This window comes from Triticum dicoccoides, chromosome 6A (genome assembly GCF_002162155.2).
Source record: "Triticum dicoccoides isolate Atlit2015 ecotype Zavitan chromosome 6A, WEW_v2.0, whole genome shotgun sequence".
Lineage (NCBI taxonomy): Eukaryota > Viridiplantae > Streptophyta > Magnoliopsida > Poales > Poaceae > Triticum > Triticum dicoccoides.
The window spans coordinates 274,494,228-274,506,316 of NC_041390.1; the positions used below are offsets into that span (position 1 = coordinate 274,494,228).

At 46.0% G+C, this 12,089-nt stretch overlaps 1 protein-coding gene across 3 annotated transcripts in view; it reads right to left on the reverse strand.

Annotated features, from left to right (window-relative positions):
- LOC119316772 (probable protein transport Sec1a) overlaps positions 1-12,089 on the reverse strand; it is a 74,269-nt gene that overhangs the window by 57,473 nt on the left and 4,707 nt on the right. For all 3 annotated transcript variants that reach the window (XM_037591155.1, XM_037591154.1, XM_037591153.1), the window contains exons 2-3: positions 11,452-11,507; positions 10,508-10,589 (exon numbers count right to left, since the gene is read on the reverse strand). In XM_037591155.1, the coding sequence (XP_037447052.1) occupies positions 10,508-10,589; positions 11,452-11,507 (138 nt within the window). The remainder of the gene's footprint in view (positions 1-10,507; positions 10,590-11,451; positions 11,508-12,089) is intronic.

Sequence of the window (12,089 nt, forward strand, 5' to 3'; positions counted from 1 at the left end):
CCCAACAAGTGTGAAAAGATCATTAATTAGGGTTCCACCCTACATCATCTTGAATCAGAGCAGAGGTTCATTGACATCTTGGTGTCCCTACCCCCCACTTTCTAGCCTAATTTTGTTTGTTTTTGCCCAATTTCAAAAATCCCCACAAAAATAATCATACCAAAAAAAATTGTGATTTGTTGGTTTGATGATGTTTTGTTGATTTTGATCCATGAATTTGAAGTGTTGCGGGTGGATCTAGCTTCTGCACATATTTCTCCCCATTTACATCCACAAAATTTCTCTTTCCCCAAGTTCATCTTCAAAATTCATCCACAGATTGCCGTCCCCGGACATCCGGCCCGATACCCCGGACATCCGGCGCCTCACAATTATTGAATCTTGCTAACAATTACATAAATTTTGTGCCACTTATCCTCACCAAGCTACTTCATAAGCTTTACTTTTGTAGGTGTGAGAAACAAACCAGGTACCAATTCTCCTGTTATAGCATTATATTGAGTGATACTCGACACATCTACAATCTTGAGGAAAGATAACATTGGTATTGTTCTCTCATGTCTTACCTCCACTTGATCATCATGGATAGGCCAAGCACATCGAACCCGCTCTTCAAGGAGCAAGACGAAGCGCACGACTACGTCACTAAAGGACGACTTTTCGGTGTTCAATGAGCTCTACATCAAGAGAGTGAAGCTTTAGGCGACCGCATCGAGCAACTCGCCACCGACTTACGCCAATCAGAAGCAAGGAATCGGGACTATCTTGACGCCAAGCTATCCACCCAAATGGAAGAATTTCGACACATGATGGTCAATTGCGCGTCTTCAACATCTTCGTCTTCAAGAGGCGCCACTCAAGTCGACACTCTTCGAACTCATCTTCCGACACAAATCTTCCATGAGTTCGTTCTCATCGTCGCGATGACCATCAAGCTCATCAAGCTCCACAAAATCCCTTTCATGGCAATGGTTTGCACGACTGCCTTCGAGAGCGCGAACGACATCGTCGCCAAGAACAAGATGCCATGGACCAAGAGGAAGCTCAACAACGCCAACGCCAAGAAAACCAAGACAGCAACGCACTGCAGCAAGAGCAACAATGCCATGAGGAACGAGCACTTGAGGCACAACTGCTCTCCGAGAAGCCAACCGCGTCGTCGAAGAGAACAACCGTCAAGTGTGTGAGCAAGAGGAAGCGCTCCGGCAAGAGCAACAAGATGAAGCCGCTCGCGTTGAGGAACGCCACGAAAGGAGGAACCGAGCACGAATCCCTTGCTCTTAGCATCACGCTAATCAAGAAGAGCAAGAGGTTGAAGACCCACCTCCAAGACACGAGCGACGACACCATCGACATGATGACGAGCAATGCTATGCCAAGCGCAAGTTCAACATGCCTAACTTCTCCGGAGGCACCGATCCCGAAGACTACCTCTCTTGGGCATTAAAAATGGACAAGATATTCTGTCTTCATAACTACGACGAGGAAGAGAAGGTAGCCATGGCATCACTTGAATTCCAAGATTATATTCTCATTTGGTGGGAGCAAGTCATCGAGCGATGCCAAGAGAAAGGCGAGCAACCCGTCACAACTTGGACACAAATGAAGGATGTCATGAGAGCCCGTTTTGTGCCTACCCATTATAGCTGTGATCTCTTCAAGAAGCTACAACTCCTCAAGCAAGGCACAAAGTCAGATTGCCATGATTTGAGACAATGTCAAGGAAGATGACGAGCACACTATGGTGCGTTTCTTGAATGGACCCAACCATCCAATCATGAAAATTGCAGATTTCCAACCATACTCCAACCTCCTCGAGCTAGTGCACCAAGCGACCAAGGCGGAGCAACAAGTGCAAGATTACTTCAAGAACTTCAAGTACTCTTCCAAGACCTATGGTTCATATACTCAAGCTTCCACAACCCCGGCACCTCCAACAACTAATACTCGAGCTTCACCAAGCAATGCGACAAGTCAAGTTCCAAGCAACCAATGACTTCTTCGAGTCGTCCTACCACAAGCAACTACAAGCCAAGAGCTTCATCATCAACTACTCCAACAGATACTACTGCCAAGACAAGTTTCATTCAATGTTTTGTTGGAATAAGCCACGGCGTATGTGGTCGGGCTCGTCGGGCGCGACGGATTCGCGCGGGACGTGCGGGGCGCACTGGTGCAGTCGGGCTCGTCAGGCGTGACGGATGCGCGCGGGACGTGCGAGGCGCAATGGAAACGTGGCGTGTGTGGCGTGGGTGTGTGGGCTCGTGGCAATAGCTAGGTTGTGGCGTACGTGTGTGTCACTGGGCAGGCGTAAGAGCCAGTGCTTTCGGCTAGCCATGCGTGGTTGTTAGTGCATGGTGGAGTTAGTTAGCATGGCCGAACATGGAGGCCGTTAGCAAGGGTGCGTACGTGGGCGTTAGAAGCATGGGCGCTGCGTCGCCGCCGAGGGCTATTAAGCCGGCTGTAATCATCTCTACTCCTAATGGAGCAGTTGGTAGTCTCGCTTCCAGGTTTTTTTTCGTCCCACCACTTTCGTCCGGTTTTTTTTCGTAGGTTAACCGTCGTAGATTTTTTTCGATGCTGCTTTCTTATTCACCGGTTTATTTACCCATCAGCTCTTTCCTTGCAAATCAGCACTTTCCAAACGTGCACGTAATCACGAATCTAAATTTACTAACTTATCCAAATCAACCGATACCTTCCATTATTGCAAATTTCTTTAGGAAACAAATAATAGATTTTAAGGAAACAAATAAAAGATTTTAAAGACGCATCATACTTTACTAACAATCACTAAAAATCAAATCTAAATTAATTAACCTTACCTTAAATCACTCAATCACTTTAATTAGAAAACATTTTCTTTCCTAACTGCAGTTGGTAGTCTCGCTTCCAGGGTTTTTTTCGTCCCACCACTTTCGTCCGGTTTTTTCCGTAGGTTAACCGTCGTAGATTTTTTTCGATGCTGGTTTCTTATTCACCGGTTTATTTACCCCTCAGCTCTTTACTTGCAAATCAGCACTTTCCAAACATGCACGCAATCACGGATCTAAATTTACTAACTTATCCAAATCAACCGATACATTCCATTATTGCAAATTTCTTTAGGAAACAAATAATATATTTTAAGGAAACAAATAAAAGATTTTAAAGACGCATCATACTTTACTAACAATCACTAAAAATCAAATCTAAATTAATTAACCTTACCTTAAATCACTCAATCACTTTAATTAGAAAACATTTTCTTTCCTAACTGCACCCCGCTTAGTGTGCACATAACAATCCGAAGTAATTAGAATCACATGATTGAATCCATTTATTTAGAGTGACATGATTGAATTCATTTATTAACAATAATCCTCACCAAAAGTGCGTTTAGCAATTTTAGAGGGCGGACCAAAACTCTGTCATCCGCTCGCCCGCGTTTGTTTAGGTACAGAAAAAAATGGCATAATATATAGAAACAACACGACCGGGGAGGCGGCGCAATCTTCGGGGATAGGGGATCGGAGGAGAAGGATTGGCCTAGCAGCATGATCGGGGTGCTTCCCCGCGGCCGCGGCCGTCCTCGCGATGCCACCTACCCGAAATCAACGCTGCTCCCTGTCGCCAGCCGAGGCGACGCCGCCTGCCCTCCTACCCACGGTCCGCATCCGCGTGCAGCTACGGCGGGAGGAGAAGCGACGGGGCCGAGGTCCTTCATGTGTTCCGGGATGGAGGCCATGATTTCGTCGAGGTCGTTGCTGCCTCCTACACTCAGGGTGTGTCGCCGAGATCGAGGCGAGCATGAGGAGCTGTGGCCACCGCCATGGTCACCCCATCGCAGGGGATGGAGCACGCCGTCGGCCTACAGCTTGTGGAGATCACTGTTGCTCTTCAGGTCGCGTGGTGACCGGATCTTGCCGATGTGTCCCTCCCCAACGACCTCCTCTTCGCCCGGTTGGCCGGCATGGATCTCGCCACTGCTGCCCTCAACTTCTCTGCCTCGAGCTCGACGGTCAGCCACCATGGATCCCCCAGCTGGAGGGTCACGTGAACCAGCCGTCCTCCCATGCTGCAGCGGCGAGAAGGTGACATGGCTCTCCGTACACGAAGAGTGGAGTTCAGTCAAGTACTTATATACTTGGCCTCTACTGCTGATCCATGTACATGGAGAAGAACAGACAACCGCTCATTCATACTTCGTTCCACTCCTTTGTGCTACATTACTGGAGGTGACATTTTCCTATCTCTCTATGTTGTAACAAGCCTGCTGCCTGCATAGTTAATGGATTTTTTATTTAAATTTATCGCTGCTTAGTGCTTTGTTGCAATTGTTCACCCAAGATTCTTATATATAATCTGAGCGTATGTAGGCATACTTAGCTTTGCTATTCCAATTTTTCTGGCGCATAGAAATAAGAGTATTGTTCAGGTTAGGTATTCAATTGAGTATGGTATTTGGATTGCTATCAGAATGTCTTTTCTATGCATGTGATTTCTCACATCTGGTTATAATATTTGTGAAGACGTGCATTGCACGTGCACTTGGAAGCGGGCCCGTGGCCCGCGCTGGACGGCGCCGACGCCGACCCGAGCCACCTCGTCCGCGTATTCTTGGAGCTGTGGCTGGTCGATTTACATGAAATTAATTCCCCCAGTTCTGGTGGCAAATATAATACACATAATCCATATTGTTATGCACTAGCGTGTATGTGTGAAATAGATGGATTATGGTCCCGTACCCAATAAGATAGATATGCGTGTGTGTTAGAGAGAGAGGGAGAGGGGGATAGAGAGTGAGGAAGAGGGAGGAAGAGTGTGTGTCTGTGTGTGTGAGGATTTGATGGTAAAAAAGATCGTCAATATTGTAATATTGAACTCTTAAAATTAATGTGACCCCGTTACAACGCACGGGCGTTCTTCTAGTGTTTGTAGTGAGGCAGTTGGAGCTGAGTAAAACCAGGGGCTGTACGAGCAGCTGGTGGCGTTCATCGCCAAGGGAAAAAGTTTGTCCCTGTACTGCTTCTTCTACCTCTGTTCTTTCTCCACTGTAGTCTAGAACTTGCTAGGGCTGTGCCAACAATTGGTATACAGAGCTTCGGTGCGGAAAGGGACCGGCGGCGGAGCAAGCTCTCTTGGCCGGCGCCAACGTCGACGACGACGGACTCCTCTAGGCCGTGGCTTAGGGGAGGTGTGTTGGAATAAGCCACGGCGTATGTGGTCGGGATCGTCGGGCGCGATGGATTCGCGCGGGACGTGCGGGACGCATTGGTGCAGTCGGGCTCGTCGGGCGTGACGGATGCGCGCGGGACATGCGGGGCGCAATGGGAACGTGGCGTGTGTGGCGTGGGTGTGTGGGCTCATGGCAATAGCTAGGCTGTGGCGCGCCCAACGGATTCGCGCGGGACGTGCGGGACGCACTGGTGCAGTCGGGCTCGTCGGGCGTGACGGATGCGCGCGGGACGTGCGGGGCGCAATGGGAACGTGGCGTGTGTGGCGTGGGTGTGTGGGCTCATGGCAATAGCTAGGCTGTGGCGTACGTGTGTGTCGCTGGGCAGGCGTAAGAGCCAGTGCTTTCGGCTAGCCATGCGTGGTTGTTAGTGCATGGTGGAGTTAGTTTGCATGGCCGAACGTGGAGGCCGTTAGCGAGGGTGCGTGCGTGGGCGCTGCGTCGCCGCCAAGGGCTATTAAGCCGGCTGTAATCATGTTTGTAGTGAGGCAGTTGGAGCTGAGTAAAACCAGGGGCTGTACGAGCAGCCGGTGGCGTTCGTCGCCAAGGGAAAAAGTCTGTCTCTATACTGCTTCTTCTGCCTCCGTTCTTTCTCCACTGTAGTCTAGAACTTGCTAGGGCTGTGCCAACATGTTTCACTTGCCAAGACCGTGGCCACAAGACATAACAATGTCCCACACGGCGCACCATGATCGCCAATGATGACGGCACCTACAACTCCATGAGCAAAGAAGAAATGGAAGCACTTGAGCATGTGGCCATCACCGTCAAGTGAATGAAGATGAAGGCGCTCAAGTCTTTTGTGACAATGATTCGAGCCCCGCTCTCGTTGTCTCCAAGGTCTTGACACTTCAACACCAACAAGATGAAGACCAACGTTGCCATATCTTCCACACCAAAGCGGGCATCAATGGACGTTCCGTCAAGGTCATCATCGACGGCGGAAGTTGCCACAATTTGGCAAGCGACGAGTTATGCTCCAAGCTACAGTTGGTCAAGAAGAAGCACCCTCGCCCCTACAAGGTCCAATGGCTAAGTGACTCCGGCACCATTCAAGTCTCCTTCAAGATTGGCGTATATGAAGACACATTGGAGTGTGATGTGGTTCCCATGTCTGTATGCCATCTCCTCCTTGGAAGACCTTGGCAATTCGACTGCGGCATCATCCACAATAGACGAACCAATCACTATAGCTTCAAGATGAAGGGCAAGGAGTACGTGCTTCGACCCCTGTCGCCAAGTCAAGTCATCACCGACAAGCAAGCTTCAACCCGTCATGGAGAGAATAGTGAGTGATGAACCACAAAAAGAGAGTGAGCGCCACAAGCAAAAAACTGAGTGACTCCACAATGAGCAACAAGAAAAACTTAGTGCTTTTAGCCACGAAAAGAGACATGAGGGATGCGAGTGAGAGCCCGTCGAGTGTTCTTCACTTTGTACTTGCGTGCAAATATGAAGCGGTGAGAACTAATACTTCACAACATCTACCTTCGGTGTTTGTCTCATTTGTTGCAGGAGTTCGCGGATGTGTTCCCCGATGAGCTACCTCCAGGACTTCCCCCACTTCGCGAAATCGAACACCGCATCGACCTCATTTCCGACACACCTCTACTAAGGCACCATACCGCGTCAACCCCGACAAGACAAAAGAGATCCAAAGGCAAGTCCAACATCTCATGGAAAACGGGTATGTACGCGAGAGCTTAAGTCCATGTGTTGTTCCGGTTATTCTTGTGCCTAAGAAAGACGGCAGTTTTCGCATGTGTTCCAATTGTCGTCCCATGAATGCTATCACCGTTCGATATAGACACCCCATTCCACGCCTTGATGACATGCTAGATGAACTTAGTGGTGCCACCATTTTCTCAAAAATTAACCTTAAAAGTGGCTACTATCAAATTCGCATGCAAGAGGGTGACAAATGGAAACGGCTTTTAAAACCAAATTTGTTCTATATGAATGGTTAGTCATGTCTATGGGCTTATCTCAAGCACCTAGCACTTTTATGTGTGTGATGCACTATGTTCTTTGCAAATATATTGGCATTTACGTTGTGGTATACTTTGATGATATACTTGTGTTTAGTCAATCTCTTGAAGATCATGTCAAACATCTTAGAGATGTCTTGCAAGTTCTTAGAAACAAGCGACTTTACGCTAACATGGAAAAAATGCACTTTTGGTGTTGATAAGCTTGTTTTCTTGGGCTTTGTTGTCTCTTCTAAGGGTGTTCAAGTTCATGAGTTGATTGACGCTATTAAAACTTGGCCACAACCAACCAATTTGCAACAAGTGCATAGTTTCCTTGGCCTAGCCAGTTTCTATCATCGATTTGTTAAAGATTTTAGCACTATTGCATCACCATTACATGCTTTGAGTAAGAAGAATGCATCCTTCGTATGGGGACCCTCCCAAGCTACTGCATGTGATGAGCTTAAGAATTTGCTTACGAATGCTTCATTATTTGCCTTACCTAAAACTTTTGAAGTGCATTGCGACGCTAGTGGTAATGGCATAGGTGGTGTCTTAATGCAAGAGAAGCGACTCACTGCTTATTTTAGTGAAAAACTTTCCGGCGCACAACTTAATTATACCATATATGACAAAGAGTTGTATGCTTTGGTGAGAGTTTTGCATAGTTGGGAACATTATCTTCGACCCCATGAATTTGTCCTACATACGGATCATGAAACGCTTACAAGTACCTTAAAAGGTCAAACCAAGTTGAATAAACGTCATGCCAAATGGAGTGAATTCATTGAGTCTTTTCCTTATGTCATCAAGTACATTCAGGTAAAGAAAATGTAGTAGCGGATGCTCTTTCCTGCAAGTGCATTTTAGTTACGCAACTTGAATTGAAACTTATTAGATTTGAGCACATTAAAAACTTGTATGCGCATGATACTTCGTTTGCGATTCCTTATGACAAATGTCAAGCTAACAATTTTTGGGAGCGATATTATCTCAAGAATGGCTATCTTATGCGGACTAACAAACTTTGTGATACCCGAGTCTTCTCTTCGTTTGTTTCTTTTGCAAGAAGCTCACGGTGGACTTACAGGACACTTCGACCACGACAAGACCTTCGCCACGCTCTCCAAAAACTACTTTTGGCCAAAGATGTTTCGCGATGTCTCACGCTACACCAACCAGTGCTCCATATGCCGCAAAGCTAAGTCTACCGCTCAATCCCATGGCATATATATGCCACTTCCTATTTTGTATCAACCATGGGAAGATATTAGTATGGACTTTGTTCTTGGTTTGCCTAGAACTCAAACTGAAAAAGATTCGGTATTTGTCGTTGTGGACCGTTTCTCTAAGATGGCACATTTTATTCTATGCAACAAGATAGACGATGTTTCACATCTTGCAAATCTCTTTTGTAGGGAGTGCCCAAGATGATTGTGTCGGACCACGACGTCAAGTTCCTTAACTAATTTTGGAAGAGTTATGCACCAAGCTCGGCATCAAGTTACTCTTCTGATCGTACCATCCACAAACCGACGGCCAAACGGAGATCACCAACCGAACCCTCTCTATACTTCTCCGAGTGTTGATCAAGAAGAATATCAAGGAGTGGGAGGAATGCTTGCCCATCGCCGATTACGCCTACAATCACGCAAGACATTCTAAGAAGTCTCCCTTCGAGGTCGTCTATGGCTTCAACCCGTTGTCCCCATTGGACATTGTACCGCTACCACTACAAGAGCGCCTCAACATGGACGCGAGTGCACGAGCAAGTTACCTCAAGAAGATGCATGAAGATACATGTTGCATGATCGAGTACCAAGTGCACCGCCTCGCTACCAAGCGCAACATCAATAAGTACCCCATGGTGTTCAACCCCGGAGATCTTGTGTGGCTACACCTACGCAAAGACCGCTTCCCCAACGAGCGCAAGTCCAAACTCCTACCTCGAGCCAATGGACCATTCAAGGTGCTAGCACGCTACAACAACAATGCATACAAGATCGACTTCCCGCGAGACAAGTACAACATGAGCGACATCTTCAACGTCAAGGATCTATCTCCCTTCCATGGTGATGAAGTTATGATCCGAGGACGGATCTTTCCCAAGGGGGCAGATGATGCGGAGCACCCTACGGTCATCCCCATCGACCTACCTTCGTCTCTCCAAGTGCCAACTGGACCAATGACACGAGCACGTGCAAGAGCTATCGAAACAAAGGTGACTTCTCTCCTTAACGAGCTTCCGTACGAACCACGTGAGACATGGCTACTACCTCAATCAAAAATGCTATGTGTGCTTAGGTATGAAGAAGGCCACCTCGGAGACGCTCAGAATGAAGACCAAATCCCCAAGTACACGGTTGAAGAAGCACGACGAAGGAGACCGCTGAAATGCTACAGCGGACAGAAATCCAGCCCCTGGCCTAGATATCCTACGCCCAAGTCCAGCAGCAAGGTTGCGCTGGAAGAGCTCCAGGAGCTAGACATCCGGCCCCGCCCCGGACATCCGGCCCGACCAGCTCGAACATCCGGACGCCACGCAAAAATCCGGTCCGAGAGCAACAGAAGTTGGGCAGATCCAGGCCGGACATCCGGCCCTTGCCCCAAACATCCGGCGCGTCGTGAACAGTCGGGCATGAGGCCCATGGGCCCCTCTCCTCTCGTATTCGCCCAAGACTATAAATAGGGCCTCCCCTCCTCCTAGCAAAGTATATTGAGACATTAGAGAGAGCTTTGCTCCTTGTACCTCCTTCTTGGGGAATCAAGACCTCCTAAGGGAGAAGGATCCCCATCATAGGATCATCAAGACCTCCTAAGGGGGAAGGATCTCTCTAGATCATCAAGACCTCATCTCCTTTGGAGTGGAAAGAACTTTACCCTTGTACTATTTTCCCTTGATTGTTCATGTTATGCTTGTGGATCTCATGTCTACTATTCTAGTGGATGTGTGACTTGGGTTTTGTTTGAGTGATTCCTCTTATTCTTGTTGTTTCTTCCTTTTCCCCCTCCAAGTGTGAAAAGATCATCAATTAGGATTCCAACCTACATCAGAAGGTCATTTTAAAGCATTGTTTTCGTTCCTATAATCAAGCAGCTCATTTGCTAGCAAATTTCAGTTATTCTAATAAGCGTACTTTTAGTTGGTTGGATGAGCCTCCTAACTGTATCGTCAGTAAGCTCGTACACGATGTATCAGTGTCTCGATTTTAATAAAGCTAGCCATGACGACCTTCCACACAAAAATGAAATACTTGTACAAGAAATGTTTGTCTTTGCACACAAAATAAATTCATGGCCAAAAAGAGATATGGCTACTTACATGAAACCCCTTCTTCTGTGATGTCTGCCATCTTACATGAGTAGGACATTATCTTGACCGTAAACTTATCCATGATAAGAACCTATAAGAGGTCATAAATATTTATTATTTATGTAAAAGAAAGTATACAAATTTTATAAGGTTATTTGCTAGAGTGAATATTAAAAATATGGTACAGCAATTAGATGTTCTCAAGATCATAACCAAGTGTTAAAAGTGTATTTGTAGTGTCTTTAATCTTATTAGAAAGGTTCATATATATGCACCAATATATATAAGATAATTAGTATATAGCCAATCAATAATTGCAACGGAATATGATTTTGGTGCCAATGGCGCCCATGCCCTGTTTATGAAAATTGCATGATGTGTAGTTTCCTAAGACTATATGATGGAATCATAGATGTGGCACCTGTCTACCTGCAAATTATCAATGTCAAATGATAAGCAGTACATGCACTGCATATGAATACTGCACGATGCAATATTTGACATTTAGGTGTATATAACATTAGATATGCAACATAGAAAATTTGTACGTGTAGTTTCCCGTACTCATCAGAGTCTGTTCCTTGGATTTAAAGCAAAGCTGGCTAGACCTAGTGAGGTTGATGCAGACAAAGACATTAATAAACTGACAGCGCTAACTATTGTTTTCCTATTTAAATCACAATAAGAGAATAACTTGCCAATGGATTATTTATATCGAAGTCGTCCATTTAAAGAAGTAATGGCCAAAGTTTGACATAACAAGCTAATAACATCAGAAACCTGATAATCGTTTCTCATAATTAACACAATAGCCGTACACAAATTACAATGATCAGTAAAAATAGTAAGGTATACCTACTGTAATATCAGGAAAAAATATCTAAGGATGAGTTCTTGATATAGCAGGAAAACCATAGCAGAGATCGGTTAACATGTCCAATGGAAAAGGATACCTTCCATGCTGATTTTGAATCCTTCCTAGTCGACCTGAGCATTTCAAATAATAAGCCTGCATGATCAAGAAATTTGAACCGTTTGAATAAATACAAAAATAAACTGAACCACAGCACCAGGTTCTAAAATTGCACCAGCAATTGCAAAATCAGGATAAAATAATAAATAATACAGTGTGCTGTGGGCAATAGCAATCAGAGTTAAGAAAAAGTAAGATATAGCAAAAATTTAAGCGGTGATCATCCACAGGAAAATTGCAGGCTCCCACAACTATTAACAGCGTGAGAGGATGATTCCTTTATTGTCGTGACACCCACAGGAAAATGACAAGATCTGTGTATTAAACATCAACCTAGGCAGCCGGTTAGGCATTTGAAGCCATAATCATCTCTGTTAGACGCTCGACTGAAGCAGAGAACAGCAAGAAGAGAATAGAAAAGGAAGCAGAATCAAGCAACAAGAAGAGGCGAGCGGCAAGAAGCAGATGTGAGCAGCTTACAAACAGAGGTGGAGGTGGACATGGAATCAGGGGTTAGGATAGAGATAATAGGCTGGCCATGTAGCCCACCTAGGCACAAAGTCGCCTAATCCTAATCAACAGTAAACAAGTGTTTGTCTGCGTGTGTTGGGTGTGTGT